General features: G+C 36.7%; 1 protein-coding gene across 2 annotated transcripts in view; it reads right to left on the reverse strand.

Moving 5' to 3' along the window:
* Window positions 1–21010, reverse strand: part of Ankfn1 (ankyrin repeat and fibronectin type III domain containing 1) — a 336634-nt gene that overhangs the window by 93197 nt on the left and 222427 nt on the right. For both annotated transcript variants that reach the window (XM_048788565.1, XM_048788560.1), the window contains one exon: window positions 20629–20742. In XM_048788565.1, the coding sequence (XP_048644522.1) occupies window positions 20629–20742 (114 nt within the window). The remainder of the gene's footprint in view (window positions 1–20628; window positions 20743–21010) is intronic.

Below are 21010 nucleotides of genomic sequence, written 5' to 3' on the forward strand. Positions count from 1 at the left end.
AAGTTACATAATTGAGGAAGGGAATTGTGATTGCTTGTGTTTAAAAAATAGTACCTGTTCTTCCTTTATCAAACTCATATTTCAGAAAAATCAGGCATAAGATTATTACTATTTAAAATTAGGCATAATAGAATTGTGATCAAGCTGTCTGAAAATAACTTGGCTTAATGAGGAGCAAGGGTCATGAGGCTACTTGAATGTCATTAAAAGAGATCCTAATTAATTTCTGAAGGCTTTCCCTCATCAGGGTTTATTTAAATATCATAGGAACACATTTTTAAATAAATGAGATTTATAAGAGGTATTTTCAGTTCCCAATCTAGGAAACCACTTCTGTGAGTAGTTCTTATGTCCTGAGGTCTCTAGATTCTCTGCTTGCTTTCCTTCACCTTTCAGAGTCTTTTTAGGCTTGTTTTATATACAATGCCTGGTGTTTCTAGTAGTATTTAACAGAAAGAATAGGGAAAAGTACATCTAACTCATCTTCCTGTAAGCTCACACTGTCCTTAGATGAGATTTTAAGATTATTACAATCCAGCTGCTTCCTTGGAGTCTCATAGGATGGAGAAATAAATTTTAAGATTCAAACTTAGAATCTTAAAAGCATTTACCATTTTGTGTTTCTAAGTAACATGATCTCATGACTTCCTCCCAACTCCTGGCTATTAGTCATTTTTAATCCCTGTAGTCAAACCCTGTCTAAGTGGGGAGGAGGAACTTTTGTTTTTGTATTGATTTCACCATCTGCACAGAATCTTCTAAGCTGGTTACCTTTGCAATCAGGAAGGATGTCACATCATCACAGACTACACCATAGTTCTCTATTTTGCACTCTAAAACCATAGTTCTCTATTTTGTTTGTCAATAATTTTGAAACAGGGAATTGAAATTAAAGCTTCTATTAACTCAATAATCTAATATAGTGTCTCTGACTCTCTTCTCACTTTCTTTTTCACAATATTTGTCTGTTGGATGTAGTTTCTGACCATAAAGAATCTGACTGTTCCCTTCCTCCCTTCCTATGTGATCCCTGGTGGGTCCACATAAAAGATTCTCTCATTTTCATAGGTATTATGATACTAACCCACTGCCAGCAATTTATACCTATGTTAATTCATAATAGAAGCTCAGGTTTAATAAGAGTGTCTCAAAGAAAAGAAATAGAGATAATATTATTAAAAAATAGGCATAAGTAGAGAAAACTCCTATAAACAACTTCAGTGATTTTCAAAGAGACACTCTGAATATTATGATGGACATGTGATTGACAAATGTAAGAAATTCATATACCTATTTGTGCTTAATAAAATACTCTTCTAGAAAGTTTGTATTGAAAAACAAATCATAGTAATTACATTCGATAAAGAAAACATATAGAAATTGGGTTGAAACCTTAGTTCTAAGATTATTTCAGATGGAGAAGTATGGAACTAAAAAGATCTATAGTTAATGTAGCCAGAAACTCTTTATAATAGTGTTAAAAACCCTTTTATATTTTAACTTTAGTATTTCAATACTTTGGTGGCTCTAAGCTGGGAGTTGATTCCCCTTGATTTGAACCTATGTTTAAGAAGCCATATGAAATACAAAGAATCTATTGATCATTAGTAAGCCCTGACTCACTATAGAACAATGAAAGCCTAGAATTGTTTAGGATTGACAGAGGTCAAACATGATGTTAAAAGCATGAGCTGGGAAAATGTGAATTCTGGCCTCACCATGTACTAGCTGGTACACTTGGGTAACTTCTTAATTTCTCTTTTCCTCAATTTCCTCATCTGAAAAATGAAGATAAGATTAGATTCTACCTAATAAGATTATTAAGAGGATTAAATGAGATAATACACACCAAACATTTAGTTAACACATAGTAAGGACTCAACAAATGTTTCCTATGATTGCTGCTATTGCTTCTACTATATTTCTCTCAGAACAATTTGAGGGATGGTTCATTGTTCAAAATACCTTGTTTGGTGGACTGCTTTTTTTTTTTTTTTATTAGACACCAATTTTGTTTACTCTAGAGAATAATCAAACCCAGTTTCTGGTTTTCATGCTCACATCTGGTTTGAAGACAGGTACTCTTAGATACCTTTCGCCCATGAAATGCTTATTTTTGGAACCTCTGAGCTGCAGAATCATCCACATTTTTTCTCCTTTTTCTTCCCTTGCCATATTTATCTGTTCCCATGCCAGAAACTGATTGGGGCTAATTCAAATTAGCATTCATTTCAGATCAATCTATAAAAAGTTGGTTATTTATTGTCAGGTGAATACATAAACCTTGGCAGTTTCAGAAACCAGAGCTAAAGTGATCTTATAAAGTTCCAGTTAAATCAACATGGTGTTGTACTGGGCTCATGATGACTTTCATGAAATTACCTCTGAAATGCTAAGTATTTTCCCACTCACAACCTCATTCGAAGTCTATAACTTATACCAAAGATCACACTGTACCTGCTCTTAGCCTTGCAAGTCTTACAAAAGCCCTTGGCCAAAAGCAATAAAATTTGACCTGACCTAATCCTGGAGTTGCAATGGATAATGTGTGTGTTTTTCATTCAATAATTTAATGTGGAAATTAACTGCATGTGTCATATATTCCCCATCTTAAAGAGAGAGCTTTTATGGTTCTAATGTTACACAAAAATTAAATATGTAAACACTCTTGTCACTTAAGACTCTTCACTTTCCTGATAGCTTAAATAAGCACTACAAAAGACTCCTTTGGAGAAATTTATTATTTCATTTAGTATGAGAGCCTGCTCCATGAAATTCACCCACTACCGTCATAGAAATGATAGCAACAGATTTTTCTTTTCTTTCTCCCTGAAAGATTCTAAATATTTGCCCACTTTGGCTTATTATATTGTTCTCTCTTGTTTGTCAAAACAGGAAAAACACTGGAAATTTACAGAAAATTTTGTTCTATTTCTCTCTTCTTTCAGGTACATGCTTTTGAATACTTTCTACCTCTGGGCAGGGGATGAAAAGTGTTTCTCTACTTGGGCTTGCCTTGTGGAAGGCCCTTATGTAATCTTTAAAGAATATTCCTTTATATGGTAGTCTTCTGATATGGCTTTTTTCATTCCTTTTCTTCTGTTACCTCATGCAGTTTCCTATAGAAGATGCGAAATTCATTTTTACTTTGGTCTTTTTATTAAATTGAGTGTTTTGAATAGATTTACATGGCTTAAAAACTGAAAACTATAAGCAGTTATACAGTCTCCTTTAATTTCTGATCTATCATCTTCCCAGGTTTTAGATTTGCCATGCCACCATACCCATTCACTGCTTTTACTGTCTTATGTATTTTTTTAGACTAAGATTTTCAAACAAATAGGAATATAGATCTCTCTTCCCATTTTACCCAAAAGATAGCAGTGTGTGTGTGTGTGTGTGTGCTCATACACACACACACAGACACACATACACACATTCACCAAACTGTTTTTTTTTTAAACATAATATATTTTGGAGATCAGCTTTGTATAAATCAGCTTTGCATTGCTATGACAAAATACTTAAGATAAACAACTAATAAAGGGGAAATGTTAATTTTGTCTTAGAGTTTTTAAGAGTTTTCAGTCCATGGCTGCTTGGCTCTGTTGCTTTGAGCTTATGGCAACACAGTTCACATGGTGGGAACATGTCGAAGAAAGAGACTGCTCATTTCATGACAGACAGGAAGCATAAAAGAGAGAGAAGAAAGGTCTAGGGTCTCAGTATCCCCTTCAAGGGTATGTTCCCAGAGACCTAACTTCCCTCAATGAGGCCCCACCTCCTAAAAGTTCTACCACCTCCTTGTAGCACCACAGACCAGAGACCAAGTCTTTAGCACTTGTGCCTTTGGGGAGCCTTTAAGATTCAAACCATATCAAAATGCTTCCATATGGATTAATGATGGGATTCCACATTCTTTTTTTTTTTAATAGGTGCTTTGTATGAATGTGTATGACTATTTAGTTAACATATTTTAATGGAAAGATAGTCTATATTTTCATATTTTATTCCTATGAACTGCCTGTGATATAATTTATGTTTTAAATTCTTACAGTCTTTGTGTACATAAACTTCCCCTAATTTAAATTATGAGGTCAAAAGTTATTAGTCTTTGTACTTTTGATAGATATTGACAAACTGCCTTCCATAAAGGTCATAAAAATTTAAACTTCCACCAACATTATATGAAATTGAGTATTTCCTAGAGGTCAATTTATAGAGTATGTGTTAAATTTTTGAATTTTCTACATTTTTAAATATGAAAAGTGATGTATCAGGTTAGTTTTGAATTGCATTCTTTTATAACAAGATAATTTGAATTTTTACTATGTTGCCCCAGCTGGCCTTGAACTCCCCAGATCAAGATCCTCCTGCCTCAGCTGGGATGACAGGTATGTGCCACTGCACCTACTTTTAAAATCTTTTATATGCTTAGGGACCATTTGTGTTTTCTTTAAAAACTGTGAAATATTCTTTCCTCATTTGTTTTCAGTAGATTTCAAGAGCTAGATATATATTTTTAAAATGAACCTGCACCATATAAACATTTGACTTTAAAAAATCTTTGTTTATATTTGTTTCTGCTAAAACCTTAATTTTTCTTAAGTTGATTTTATTCTCACTTTTGAATCATGGTTAAAAAAGTTTTTTCTACTCTAATTTTATAAAATGTCTCCCATGTTATCTTGTAGAACATTCATGTTTTATTTTATTTTGACACTGAAATCTGTAGTTACTTTATAATTTATCCTAGAGTAATCTGTGAGACATGAATCTAATTTCATTTTATTTTTCTGATGCCAATTCCGTAGCCTTCTTATTGTGTTATATATTTTTCCCTACTGATATGTAATAATACTTTTATCTCATACTAAAATCTTTTATTTGAACTACTTATGGATTTTCTCTTCTATTCATTGGTCTATTATGTACCAGGCACTGCACTGTTTAAATGTTTTTGCTTTATAATGTATTAATAACATTACCTTTATGTTAACCTGATAACATAAGTATAGCATCAATTTAGATTTATGTGGCACATTATAATTTACAAAGCATTTTCACATACATTGTATCATTTGTTTTGATATTCATAACATTGCATAGGGCAACTTAAATGGATACATTTGTCCTTATTTTATACATGAAGAACTGAGGCTCAGAGGGAATGAAATGTTTACCAAGATTAAAAGGTGGCACAGTGACAGAATGCTTCTTAGTTGTGTGTCTTTGCATATTCATGGTCACACCTCTCAGAATATCTTGGAATCCTCTTTATCTATCTTAATCAGAGAGATTGTTCATGCAAATAGATTAACTGTGTGCTCTTTAGTTCTAAATCTAGGCAGGACCATCAGCTTTATTTAATCTTTAGATTGAGAAAAGGATGAAATTGCGAAATCATAGAATGTAACAGTGGGAGACCTGAGAGATCACGTGTCAACTTGTTTTTTTATAGGCCAGGAAACCATAGCTCATAGAAGTTGTGACCTCTGTACCCAAGGTCAAACAGTTACTAATATGTCAGGGCTGAGTTAGAAATCAGAGACAGTTCTTTTCATTTGGTTTAATAAGGAAAAGATGAGGAAAATATCAGTTATACTTCACTGAAATTCATCTCCAAACTTACAAGCACCTCTAGGGCCAGAAATAAAAGGCATGAATTCACACATTCTTTCCATAAGTGAACACATACAATGTGCCAGGCACTGTGCTACTTGTTGGATTAATAATGATGAACTGAATAGGAACAGTCTCTGCCCTTATGGAGAATACAATCTAGGGAGAAAAACATATAAAGCAATTAATAAATAAAGATAAAATTACAAAGTGGAAAAAGGAATCTGAGAGAAACTTACATGGGGCCTTAAAAGGTATAACAGGAAAACCTAATTTCATCTGTGGAGTCTGTAACATCTTCCTCATCTGCTTCTTTCCTACCCCATACTGTCCCTGAGGCATCTCCATGGAGACCCAAGTTTCCATGGATCAGTCTGGTTTTATTCTCTCATTTCTTCAGAGAAGAGAACTGAAGCTTAAAGAGGAGACATGACTTGCCTGCGAGGTCACCTAGCTAAATAGAACACAGGACTAGCATAAGAGCTTCCTCACTTCCTGGCTGGGGCTCCTTACCCTGGATAAGGCCCTCCCTAGCGCAGACCCAACTCTGTTACCAAAGTTAGCAATGATGCCAACCTATGTGGGTCATGGCACCAGGGGCATTTTGTCATCTGATTTAGTTAATACTATGCTGTAGTCAGCACTTTGTGTAGAACAGGCAAATCAAGATTTTGACAAACAGTTGCCAGTGATGCTAAACCTTTTTAAGCAAAGAGTTCCTCTCATTTCCTTGAGTGGTTCATTGGTTATTGCACTGAAAATTGGTTATTGTACTGAATTTTCCTAAAGCAAGTGCACATCTTTAGAATTTAAAGCACTTTATAGAGAAGTTCAAATCCTTCCTTTGTCAATAGACAGATCTTCTTTGGCAGTCTAAAGTGTGACCCAAGTTCCCTTTATGAATTGTATCTGTGTATATGTGTAGTAATCAAAGACGTTGAAATGTTGGATGGGATATAAGAGACACAATCCCATTTGTTTCAGCAGTACTTCCTATGTGTCATGTACTCAGTGTTCATGGATATGTTTCCATTTAGCATGGAACTGTTGGACTAGGTAGGGGTGATGAATCTTTACCTATTTATTTGCATTTCTTATTAAAAATTGAGCTCTTTGGCTTATTATATTAAGTTTAAAGAGTATAAATTTAATTTTATAATTTTATAAAATTATAATTTTCTATTTTTGAGGAAAGAGTGGTCAAAAAGAGTTTTTATATTATTTCCCATGCCCACATTTAACTATCAGCAATTTTGTGACTTAAAACTAGAGAAAAATCATGCTGGGGATCTGTCTTTAAAGAAATATTCTAAAATGCAGGAAAAACTCTAAATAAAGAGATATATATATATGTCAGTGACATTTATAATCATAAAACAATGGGAAGAAGCTTGAACAACCAACAACTGATAAAGGAAAAAATACATATTGACATGTTTCCTGTAATATTACATGTGGATTTAAAATGCTTCAATGCAAAACTCAGCATTGGGATGCTCATGTGAGTAGAAGAGCCGGGGTAAAGTTGGTGGGGTAGTGTAATCATTGAGTAAAGTCTCTGGAATTAGTGACTGGAGTTAAATTAGACTGCAGCATATACTGGCTCTCAGACTTCCAGCAAGTTCCTGTATGCTTTAGATTCTTCTTTCATCAGGAGAGGACCATACTAGTCCTTCCCATGCTTCCATAGGGCTGTGTGAGATTTGCAAGAAGCCATGCTTATAAAGCCCTGACCTAAAGCCTGGCATGTGGTATGGGCTCAAGAAGTGTTCACCATTATTATTACATATGTGACCTCAACTTTATTATAAACACATCAGAAATACTGATATTCCTTCAAGGAGTAGAGTTCATTCAGATCTAAAACTAAGGGTGATTCTTTTTTTCTTGTTTTAAATTTTCTGCTCTTTGCAATATCTACAACTTTTGTATTGGTTTTTCCAGGTGCCTCCAGAGTTGCTTGTCTTTTTACTTCAGAACTCTTTTGATGACCTCCTGTGTCTCCTTAGTGTCTCCTATAGGCTGCCTGCAGCTACATCTTCTAGGCCCCTTGCCCTCAGGTGTCCTGTTGTTTCAGCAGTGCCTCCGTCTGGCTGTGGTCAGCTTTTCATATGGAAGCTCCTGATTAGCCTCCTCCAACCCCTCCTCTTCAAGCATAGCAGTGGTAGCGGCCACCCAGTATAGCTAGTCCTGGGTGCTTCCGTTGTCCCTGTCCATCACTAACCCTGCTCACCTCTCTGTCAATCTTCCCTTCCTTAAAATTTCTTCAAAATTCAAGCTGAGTGTGGCTTCTGTTTTCTGCTGGAAATTGTCTGACCCAAGGGGCCTGTATTATTTTTATAATTGGAAAAATTTTATGAAAACAACACAAAAGTCTACCCCCTACTTCCCACCTTGCAAAAGGAAGCACTCTTCAGGGAGTAGAGAGGCCCCTCAGCTCCTAGACTTGAGGGTGATTATTTTTGTTTCATTTTTCAGCCCTCACATGAAACTAGGCTGCAGGCTAGAACACCTATTTCTTAGAAAAACACACTTTCTCCTGGAGAGAAATTCTAGAAAGCAGTCGCGGGCTATTGACAAACTATAATGCTGTAAAGGGGTCTGGCTAAAAAGGATTCAAGAGAAAAATGTCTGTGGGGAGAAGGTAGCCTGGAAAGTGGCTCGTCATCTGCAGTGCCAGCTGCATGTCCAGTCAGGCAGTAATGGACAGAGCCATACTTGAGGACAGAGTCTGCCTTGAATGGACACCTGCCACTGTGGCCACTGGAAACTAACCAGCCCCTGAGGCGTCTGGGCTCAGCAACTGCCAGGCTCCCAGGGGGTAAGTGATGCAGTTTGTTCAGACCAGGGTGGGGATGGCGGTAGGAGGTGGGGATGGGGCTGGAGCTGGTTGGAGGGCTGCAGGGGGAATTGGCACATCACCGTGCACTGCTCTGCTGTTAAATCCCCATTGGCAGGCTGACTTGTCCCCAGGAGGAAGTGTGGGGAGGAATCTCACAGTTGCATGGCAATAAAGAGCTGTCGGGTGGGCCTCCTTCTCTGCCAAGAGGCTTCATGGCTCCAAAGTTCCGGAGGGGTGTGTGGGGAGGAAGGAGTAATAAGCTGCTCTATTCAGTTGGTGAAGTGGTCACATTTGCAGAAACTTTCCAGTGGTGAATGTGCTGAAGACAGAGAGCTGGGGGCAGCCAGCCTAGTGCACAGGGTGAAGGTGAAGACAAGGGCTGGGGTCTGAGAAGAGAGCTGTGGACTCTTTACAAAGGAAAGGGAAGTGAGGTGAGGCTCACTCAAAGACACTGTAGGACAAAGCCAGCTGAGAACCCTAGCTTTAACACTTGGGGCCCAAATTTAGACTTTATTTACTTTATATTGCAAAGGGAGTTATTATTTTGGTGAGTTTTGATTTCCTTGCTAGCCTCAAAGCTCCACAAGCAATTGAGCTGCTTATCCTGCTCAGTGTTGCATACCCCTTGCTTTTCAAGGCACGAGGATGGACGGGACCCTATTTGCTGCCCGGGGAAGGAACTGATGCCTAAAGGTTACGGTCCAGAGCTGCTGGTGTAGGAATTCCATTAGGGAGGAACTGAGCTGATTTTTCTGACGCTGTGTTCATGATGACTAGAAAAGTGCCTGGTAGGAACTTCAAAAGTGTTTGTTGAATGATTGATAAATGAATGAATGAATGGCTGGATAAGTGAGTAAATGACCACTTGACCATATTTTCCCTGATGGCAAAAATCATTACATCTTCTTTGTACCCACAGTACCTACCTAAAGGCCACTCATAGGTTTATTGAATCAACAATAGATAATACCTATTCTTATGTTTTCCTGTCTTTACCCAGAACTTTTGCTTTTGTAGTTCTTTTTCTTCAAGAATTTAGTTTGGTTCAACAATTTCCTTGGATCTGTGCATCATGAGGATGAAAATTAAAAAGACACAATTTCTGTTTGCACTCATGTTGTCTATATAGCCAGGCATGCGGATAAATGTGATACTGTGTGATGTTCTCAATGAAAATAGACTCAAGTGTTACAGAGGATGTACTAACTGGCTCGGGGTGAGAGGTGGAAACCAGTGAAGGCTTCATGAAGAGACAATGTGCCTGCAAAGTTCTGAAGGGTGATGGGAGTCTACTAGGCAGTCAAGGAGGCTTGGAGGATTGCAAGACCATGTCCAAAGATGGGGTTAGTGCTGAACTTTCTATGGGACTTTTCCCTACAGAAATGTTGGATAAGACAAACATCTGGTGTATTACTTGAAGGCTATTGTGTCCTAAAGGCTGATGACTCAGTCTTGTTGCTCTCAGAGACACTAAGGCTCTGAGCAGATTTTGTTCAACCTGTGGGCCCCACCCAGAAAAGTTCCATGTGAAGAAGCCAGGATGAGGTCAGAAACCTTGCCATAAGAAAGGAACAGGGGATATCTATAGTGTGGAGCAGAATGACCTAAGAAAGAAAAGGAGGTGTGTGACAGCAATTTCCAAACAGCTAAAGAGCTGCTGGCTAGGAGTCCTTCTGGGTGACATGGGGATCAGAGCTAAAATCCATGAAGAGTTATGGGGGAAGTTTTCATGAATAGAAGGACTCAGCAAAAGGCTGGGTATACTAGGATACCAAGTGAATCTTATAACAATCTTTCTGAAATATGATTCTCTAACTCCTGACATTAATGCTGGATCTACATTCTGGAGCAAAAGGAGATTGTCCTGAGACTGAGAAAGCTGGATAGACCCCTAGTCTGCTTAGTGGCCAGACTATAAGTCATCTTAACAGTTGTTTATTTATTTTGGAGTTGATTATTAAAATTTTCCATACTGTATTAAATTTCGGGGAGACTAGGAATTCCTATAGTGTGTTCATTGTATCCACAGTATGTTTATTTTATCCATGACTCAGCTGACCTGATTTTGAAATGAAGGGCATGAGTTGTAAGGGTGCGAAACTCCTATTCCATGATGGCAAAGATTCTCTTACAGAGTGGTGCATTCTCTGAATGCAGAGATGTCCAAGCTCAGGCTGGCAGACTCCCTCTAAGGGACATGTGGAAGTAGAAAATGGGACTTGGACTTGATGGTTTGCCTTTAGGAACTAGACACTTTGCTAGACTGTGGGTGAGTCAAAGACTGATTCATGTATCTGTTTGTTAATTCACTGAGAGAAGTTTTATAAACCAGGACTGCACAGTGGTCAGAGCATGGGCCCCAGAGCAATGCTGACTGGGTCCAGTTCTCTGCTGTGCCACCTACTTGTCTTATGACCTTGGGCAAATTGCTTAACATCCTTGCTCTTCAGTTTCCCTAAGTATGATTTTGGGGGTGATAACATTGCCAAAGGTGTGTTGTAAGGATTAAGTGGATTACTACTACATAGAAAAGTCATTAGAACATGGCCTGCTAGGTAGTAACCCCTTGATATGTGTTTCTTCATGAAATGTAAGCTCTACAGGGAGATTTTTCTTTGCTTATTTATGTTGTATTTATTTATGTTATATTTCCACTTCCTAGAATACAGCCTGCTACATAATAAGTATCACTAAACTTTTAAGGCAAAAAAGTAATTAATTTAGTACTTTTACATATTTTTGGGACCTTATGCCTAGTATTAGGAATATAGAAATGAACAAAAGATCTCTGCTCATGTGGGGCTTACAGTAGAATGGGTCACATATTTTCAGCCTCACTGTAGATTAAAATCACTCAATCACTCTTGAAAAGATATTTTGTTTGGGCTCTCACTCTATAAAGACTCAGATTAGCTGAAAGGAGTTCTGTCATGAATCTCCAGTGATTCTAATGGGCAGCTCAGTTTGAGAATTCTGGGTATAAATCTTCTCAGGGCTCCATGAAACATTTTTTTCATGAATTGCAGTGGTGGCCAAATTAATTTGGAAATTGTGTTATTACATATACCATATAGGAAATACTAAGAAGTTCTATAATAAAGAAATATCTTTAAATTTTAAAATATATCACATAAATAAATAGATGGGTGCAAGCTGTAAACATTACTTTGAAGAAAAGGTGAAGAGTGTACCAGAATTCAGAATTCTACAAATTATAAGTTTATAATGTGTAGTATTGTAAGTTATAGGTCCTGGTTTATAGTAGATACTTAGAAAATGTTTTTTAATAAATAACTTATAATGGAGATCTGTGCTATCAGTGAGCAGGTGAGTGGGAGGCAGTGTTCCCAGTGCAGGGGATCATCATGTGCAAAGGGCCTGTGGAGGAGGATCTGATTTAAGAACAAAAAGAAGTCCAGTGCCACTGGAATGTAGCAGGTAGGAAGAAGAAATGAAAATGAAAAAAGTCAAAACTTCTGCCTTCAAGGAACTCTTACTTCAGGTAAAAACTCTCATATTCCAAAATTTCTATTACATTATGAGTCTTTGATTTTCCAAATATAACAGGAAGAAGAAATCAGTGTCAGGAGTAATCCTTTACCAGCTGATGTAAGAACCCAGTTTCATGTTTGTCGCTTGGTAACTTACATAATTTTTAGAAACAGCAGATATGTGTTCACAAGTGTGGGGCTAATATTAGCATTAGGTCATGTTTTCTGAGCATATAGTCTGCGTGAGAAGGAGAAGTGATTTAAAGATTGCATCAAGATGCCAAACTGACTCCCCTATTTCTCTCCAAATTCTTCAAAAGGCTAACAAGGTGTTTTAAAATGTATCCTTAGCTAGAAGATAAGAATGGGAATAATACATATCTACTTGCTTCCTGGTTGTCTCCTCCAGGCAATCACTAATATGTATTCTACTTTAGTAATTTTTGTCATTTCAACAATGTTATATAATGGAATCAGAGATTTTTAGGGATTAGCTTTTCCACTCAGTATCATTCTCTGAAGATTCATCCAGGTTGTTGTGTATATAGTTTGTTTCTTTTTATTGCTGGCCAGTATTCTATAGTAAGGATGGATCACAGCTTGTATAAGCATTCATCAATTGAAGGACAACTGGATTGTTTCCAGCACTTGACTGTTAGACAGAAAGCTGCTATAAACATTTACGTAGAGGGCTTTGTAGGAATATAAACTTGCATTTTTCTGGGATAAATGCTCAGTAGTGGTAATGGTAGGATGTGTGGTAGTTGCATGTTTAGTTTATTAAGAAATTGCCAAGTTCTTTTCCAGAGCAGCTGTACCATTTGCATTTCTACTAGCAATGTATTAATGATCCAGTTTTTCCAAACTCTTGCCAGTATTTGGTGGTATCACCATTAAAAAAAATGAATACTGTGATTGGTATGCAGTAATACTTCACTGTGGTTTTAATTTGTTTATTTTATTTACTGGAGCAGAAACAGAGAGTACTTTGCGAGAGAAAATAAGTATTGCTCTTGGGAACAGCAAATACTCTGAAAGAGTTGTTTGAAAGGAATTGAGAATATAATGGTGAGAAGTATAGGAAAGGGTAAAATGTAATGAGAGATTTAAGAAATGATATATAATCAAAAAATACTACTTGATTTTGCAAATTCAAAAATTTCTATATTCATAAATTATAAAAAACATTGTTGACTCACAGAGTGAGAGAATAGGAGCATAAAGATGAGTGTATTCTGATTATGGGAGTGTCAGGTTCTTTTTTATTATAGTTGTAATTGCACAAATAAGACCAGCAACTGACAAATCAAGAAATAGCCACAGAGCCATATCAGTTAGTGTAGTGACTACCAGAGCTAAACAAGTTAAAAGAAGAGGGCAGTAAAGAGAGCAAATGATTATTGTTTCTTCGTCTTAAATCTTTCAGTGCAATTCTTAAAGCCCCAGATTGAGTAAATAAATACTCTTTATAGGAGGAAAATGTATTTCAAATGTTATAGAAAGGCTGAAAGTAATGGGAGTGAAGACAATAGGTAAATGGAAATATATATAAAACAATTTTAACTACAGAGAAAATTAGAAATAGAATGAGGCAAGACAAAGCAGCTTCTCCCAGAGATCAAAGATCAAAAGGACAAATACTTTAAGAAAAAAAAAAAGCACTTCAACACCACACAGGTTCACACTTTATACTGAAGGGAGTTTACACATGCTTTTCAAACATTGTGTATGGCACATGTAAAACTGAGTCAGTTGTTAGCCAAGAATTTAAAAAGAATTTAAAAATCCCCCAAGGGATACGGTCCCTATTTTAAAATTTCTTAATGTAATATACTAAAAATTAGAGGATAACAATAAAAATAGAGCAAGTATAATCTGGCTACTGGGAAATTTAAAATAATTTGTGTAAAAAAATTAAAGTAGAAATAGAATGAATTGCATATAGAAATAAATGAAAAACACAGCATCTCATTTTAAACTTTTTTGGATATGGACAAAACAGTACTCAGGGAAATATTTATTGCCTTAAATTCATAGATTAGAAAACAAGAAAAATAAAGGACGAGTGAATTAAAATTTCAAATTATGAAAGAACTAGTAAAGAAATGGTAAAGCAAACCCAAATAAAGTAGCAGAAATCAACAACATAAAATAACAAAAATTAAAATTTCTAAATTTATCTGTAAAGTGATAAAACAGAGGTTTTCCGGTAACATGCCAAAGGTCCAACAATGAGGAAGTAGTAAAGTTGGATTTCAAAACCAAGTGCATCTGAGCCTGGAGTCGAGGGTTCCAATACTTTGCATTTTGCCTTTCTTTCCTTTCACAGAGAAAGCAAAACTCAATAGTCTACGAATGACGATTGATTGAAAAGATACACGTGACAAACTTTCACAGTGAAGTACTAATGTCTTTTTGTTGCAAGCATCAAAAAAATTAATACATCATATTTTGGGTCACAGAAAGAGCATCAGTCCATTTCTTAGAGTAGAAATTGTGTATTCACTGACCATCGTCAATAAAAGTGATAATTTACAAAATACTCCAGACCAAATAAAAAAGTTAATAAAGTAGAAAATAAGCAAAAAAAGATTTTATGAATCAAAAGTTAATTCTTCAAACCAATAAAATAAACAAATGTTCAGCAGTCTAAGAGTAAAGGTACAAATATACAATTTTTGAAATGTTAAAAGGATGATAATTACAAAGATCTAAAATGTATGTGAAAGTACTATGTATAACATATGTCAACTGTCATAATCCAGATGAAATTAATGATTTTCCAGGAAAATTTAGAAAAATCATGAGATAATTTAACACCTTTTTCTTATATAAAACAAAACCTTTTAGCAAGTTGGAAAGAAAATAAAACTATCTTAATTTGATAAAGAGTACCTACCAGAAATTGGTAGTTAGACCTCATACTTAAAAGTAAAATATTGGATGCATTTTATCAAAAACAGGTAAGAGAGATAGATATCAGCTTTTACAGTTACCCTTCAAAATATACTGAGAACAAAAATTCACATTGATTCTTATTAGTGAGGTGAGATCAAAAATAGAAAGATAATATTAAAATATTAGTAAGAGACAAACCCTTCATTCTTGAAGTTGGAAAAATAAAAAAACAAAACAACAAACAAACAACCACAACAACCAATAAATTCATGAGAGGCCAGTCTACTAAAAAGAATCAGAGATTTTGTCAAAGCAGCCAAATAAAGATTTTTAAATTAGCAATATTCTTCTACTGACCCACAACAATTAAAGAACATCTTGAAAAGAGAATTCATTCATAATAGTCATAAAAATTATAAAATATATCTGGTTTGAAACTCAGCAGGAAGTATAGAAGATCCATAAGAAAATGATTGAACTGTTCTGAATACATAAAATTGAACTTGATTAGAAAAACGTGCTCATGGATGGGAAATCTTCCCAAATTAATTAAATATGATTCAAGCCCAATAAGATTTTAAAGACTGAACTTGACAAGCCAATTCTAAAAGTCATTTGGAAGAGAAAATGTGTGTAAATAACAAAGGCATTTTGAAAAAGGTTACCATGAGGAAGGATTTGCCGTACAAGATGTTAAAATACACTATAAAGTTATTATGTGGTATTTGCACAGATATGGACAGATTAATGAAAGAGTATATGAATACTTAAACCCTTACACTTCAGGTTAACTAGTCTGGGAAAACCATTCTTACAAGTAAAAGACACATATGAATAAAAGGATTGCAACATTGTATAATAGACAAAAAATTTAAAACAACATAAATCTATCTGTAGAAGAATAATTACACCTCATGACATGGGAATACTATGCAACTATTATACAGGATGAAGAAGATCCAAACACACTGACAAAAACCCAGGTATATGATATATTATGCACTGCAAAAATGTTAATGAGCTGGAAAAGATTCAGCAAAGAGTGTGATAATATTTATACTAGAGTATACAAACAAATGAATACACCTTTGTATATACACTTGTGTGTCAATTATGGGAATACATTAATTAATGTGCAGATATCATGGAGTATCACTACACAGACTAAGATGTCTCTATCACTAGGCAACATACTCTTAAGGGGTTACCATATTTAGTTGTCTGTTGACTGAAACATCATTCATCATTATGAATCTTATGACTACCTATATGTTCATTCAATAAAGAAAGGATTTATAAATACATGCATCAGACTTATTACAAAGATGAACTTTGTGATAGGGAGGTGAAGATGGGGGAAGGGTCAAGGCAGGTTTTGATTTTTATATAATTCTGTACTGTATTGTGTGAGGGCTAATTTTTAAAAAAAATATTGAAAATGTAAAAATAAGCTTTTTTAAATGACATATCTTACTGGAGAAAGTATCAAAGTGGTTCACAAGATTGTTGGAGAATAAATTGGCTGCACTCTGACCACTCCATAACTTGCAGAGGAAATTGGGACAATTGAGAAAGCAGAAGCCTTAGCAGCTTGGGGAAATGGCTCTTGCAGTATTGCTCCTCACTTTCCCAGTCTCCCTCTTTCACTGAATCTGCTGTATAAACCAACATGCAAGTAGTTGCTCAACTCCCTTTCATGTTTTCACCCATGTGCAAACAGTGTCAATCCACTGAGTTTTGTGTCGTCTGCTCGTGACATTTTCTGCCTTTCTTTGTTGCTCTCTCATCTTCAAACCTCTGGCCTCATTTCCCCTTCTCTGAAACCCAAACAGGCTCAATAAATTTATATATTTTTTTTTGCTTCAATAAATCATATCATTTCAATCCATTAATGAGGGCAGTTACTTTATGCTTCTGATTAGATTAATTCTTCAATTACTTTAACATAGACAATAACCATATCTGTTAATGCAATATATATTTTTTTGTTAGACAAATATCATTCCAACTTTAAGATATAAGAAGAAAAAACAGTAAAGAATGAAAAGAGTAGAAATCACTGGGTGATGTGCACCCAAGCCCCATGAAGTCAGGGTTGTCTCAAGTCTTGTAGAAAGATGGTCCTCAGTCTTCAAGTCATGATCAAGTTGACACTATCATTATAAGTGATGACCCTGAAGGTTTTAATTTGCATGTGGTGGACTCTCCCACTTGGAAACTGAAGGGCCCTGGGATAGCTCTCTGGAATTCTTTGGCTTCCTCTCCTTTTGAGGAATAACTCAATGGTGGTGGTCTGAAGAAGCACTGGCAGATACACTACCAGCTTCTGAAAGGCTCTGGCTACTTTTGCAAGGATGAATCCTTTTTTATTTTAAATAATGCAATCAAATGAAGAGCAGTTAAACAATGTGCTTTTACAAGCTTTTATAGGGAAGAATTAGGATGGTGGTTTCTAATTCATTAGGGATTGAGGTGGGAAGAAAGTTGGGGAAGGGCATGTACACAACCAGGACTCCACTCACACACAACTGTGGATCCATTGCAGCATACTGTAATCAGCAAACCACAAAAGTGTCACCACTTCAAGCCCCACTTTTAAAAATAAAACTAGAAAATGTTTTATACTCTAGAAGCCTTGCTGCACTGCACCTGTTACAAGACACACTTCTATCCTGCAAGGAGCAGCAAATTCAGTTTTGAAAATGTTTTCTGCTTTGAGTCTGCAGAGAAATAACATCTGATCTGTAAATGAAAGGTTCAGGCAGGTACCCAAGGTTCTCAGGAGTACATGTGGAACAAAGTTCTGGCATTTGTCCAAAGCATCAAAGCACCTGAAATAACTCTAGTTTTTTTTTTTTTTCTGTAAGCCCTGGAAATTGGTGAGATGAGGCTAAAAGATGCAAGGATTTGAATCCAAAGAGGATACTCTGGGAAACACCTTACTTTACTGTATTCAGGACAAATGCAGACAGAAAAATCTTGCGGCTCTCACTGAAAACTATTTGCTGGGTTTTAAGCTATAATTGACACCTTTAATCTCCAAATTGTGATGGCAGTTGGCCTGGTGCACAGCCCTGGACTCTAAAGAAGAAAAGTATAAAGTATAAAGAGATGCTATTAAAAAGATTTCTGTATATCAACAAACTCTCAGAAAGTGTGTTGGTGAGTTGAGTGTAAACAAATAGGAAACATAAGAATACAGATTTTCTTTCAAATATATACCGGCTTAAGCATGAAAGAGAAAAACATTCAGTTATTGAAATATGCTTGGGGTTTTGCTGAACCCAGAAATTCTGAAGAGTAGGGTGAGATGCTCTTGCCAAACCCTAAATACTGCAGAGTTGAGCATTCCCTCTCACTAATTAGATACATTTCATTTTGTGGATTTCTCAATTGTTTCTTCATCATTTTTTTAAAAGACAGAGAGAGAGAGAATTTTTTTAATATTTAGTTTTTAGTTTTCGGTGGACACAACATCTTTATTTTATTTTTATGTGGTGCTGAGGATCGAACCCAGTGCCCCACGCATGCCAGGCGAGCGCTCTACCGCTTAAGCCACATCCCCAGCCCCTCTTCATTTTTTTATAAAGCAAAAAAAAAAAAAGAAATTAGCTTTGTCTCAGGGTAATGTCACTAATATTTTCACAATTAAATAATTATTTTAACCCCTGAATTAAAAACTGTCAGCTGTCTCTGTGGATGCAGTGGGCTGCCTGCTGGTTTCAATAACCCTTGAGTGCATCAGGTTAAGGACTGAATTTCTGCCCTTATAAATTAACACAAGGAAACCTACTCCATCATGCAATAGACAATTCTATTTCTAATTTTTAATTAATCCTATCCAGTCACTAACAAAACCTGCTTGTGACCTTCTGTTTCAACCTCACCCAAAAGCAAGTCTCCTGAGACGAGAAGTGTTAATATGTGAATGCTGATAGATTTTGCTGGCATTATGGTCAAGTATTAAATAGCTGACAGTCTGGATAAATTAGCTTCTGATAGCTCACTAATCAAGTGTAAGAAGGAAATGTCAAGTTGGGCAGCATTGATGAAATCCTTCATCAAAATCCTGAGCTGGAGAGAGACAGAAAAAAGGGAAAATGTCCATGTCTTAACAGTGCCTCCAAATACTTCTCTGAAATATCAGCCTTGGCAGAAGAGACAAACAAGAGTAAGTACCAGAAATGTTGCAAAGGATGGCTGTGGGAGGCTATCCTGGGTGACTGCATTTATGTACCGTACCCTCAGGCTGCCTTCTCTTTGATACGGAAAACCCAATGATAACCAAGTAAATACTGTCTTACCTAAGGCATTACAAACAGAGTGGAGTTGTGTGGAGAATTCCAGTTTCCAGAAATCTGTAGGGTATGGACAGAGTCACATCTACAGAGACCTGAGGATTTCCTAGGAAGAAACCCTTGGAAAGAGAAAGCTACGCACATGCTCTACTTGGGCATTTTTGCAGGTAGAGGGAGCAATAGTGGCCTGAGCATGTAGAAATTCTATCTGTGGCCTGGTACCTGGACAAGGTTTGAATAGAACTGTACAGGTTATTTCCATATGTTCTTGAGAATCAGGACAATAGCTTTCTTTTCTTTTGGCCTCCACATTCAAGAGTCAACATAATGTGAGACTCTGGATGTGCTGTGAGCCTTTGGGCACACTCTTCAAACTTCTCTGTGTTTTCGTCTGTAAAATGGGAAATCAACAGTACTGTCTCATTAGGTAGCTGTGTGAATTGATTAGAGATAATACAGACAGTCTTAAGCAGCACCTGGTGTGTGGTAGGTGCCCTGAAAGTGTGGCTGTCATCATTGTCACGCCCTACAAAGTCTCTTTCTCTGGGCTCTTCCTCTCCTTTCCCAGTGCTGCCTCTATAGCCTGTTCAGGCTGTCACAACCTCTGTCCTGCAAGCTTCCTAATTTATTTCCTTATTCTAAGTCCATAACTCTTCCAATACATCACACAAAGTACTGACACTTCAGCTTTCAAAAGCCCACTTGCCATCTCGTACCTATCTTGTTCAATGGCTGTACAGAGTTCATCACAAAAAGACTAAACTCCTTGGCCTTGAATGAAAGCCCACAATGACCCCCACCACTTGCTGGCCTTGGTTTCACCCTCTAATTTTATATTTCACTTCCCTTCCTCATGAACCTAGGCACTTCCAGAGCCATACTATTTTTCTATTCCCTCTATGTATTTCCTTATTCTCCTCTACTTGTTCCAGAATTTTCTGTTTTTATAACTGCTCATTCTTCTTTCCACTTGGAATTTACATTCAGTCCAAATCCTGGCCATCCTTCAAAGCCAGGCCTGGATGCTACCTCCACCCTGGAGCCTTTATGGGTCTTACCACCATTTTACCATCCCTTCATTTTTTTCTGACCCCCTTGAACTTCACCTGGAGTGACAGTCATCACTTGATATGCCTCCTATTTATGTTCCACATTCCAGCCTCTCAGCTTCATGGATCAGGGCTGATTTTCAGTTTTTCTGATATCCCTATCCTATGCTCTGCCTAGAGCAGCCCCTCTGCCAACATGGATGGCACAGTCACTGAGGAGCTGGTCTTGTGGCTTCATCTTTCTGTGACTTATTCTTAGTCACCTTGTTTCTCCTTCACATCCGTGCCTCTGGAACTATTTCAACCCCGGAAGTAAATGGGATGAAAACCTATCATCAGGAAACCAAACAAACAAAATGCACAATGGACCCCCAACCACACCTTTCTTCTAGGAGGGAAGCAGGGAGAAGATATCAGGAGCGCAGTACCTTTATACCTGGTCACTACAGCTGCGTTGGCACTGAGCGGCTCTTGGAAGCTGACAGTGAGTGATGTGCTGCTGGTTACTGTGAGACAGGCATTGGCTGGCACCTCGGGGGCTCCTGGGACAGAAGGAAAAACACAGGGATCTTAACATAGCAAATCCTTTTCAAACAATGTCTCTGCCTCTTCAAAGGATACCTGGAACATTTGTTTGTAGAAGCTGTTAGATTTTGCTTTTGAATATTTTCATTAGAAGTTTCAATGATTTTTATTTGTGGCCATCCTGGTCTTTTCTAAGGATTAGAATGTCTTCTGAAGGGGGAAATAATAGCAGTCAATCCTTCCCAAAGTATCCTAGAAACACAAGATAGATAGGGCTGGGCCAGC

The sequence above is a fragment of the Marmota marmota genome, unplaced genomic scaffold, assembly GCF_001458135.2.
Source record: "Marmota marmota marmota unplaced genomic scaffold, marMar, whole genome shotgun sequence".
Taxonomy (NCBI): domain Eukaryota; kingdom Metazoa; phylum Chordata; class Mammalia; order Rodentia; family Sciuridae; genus Marmota; species Marmota marmota.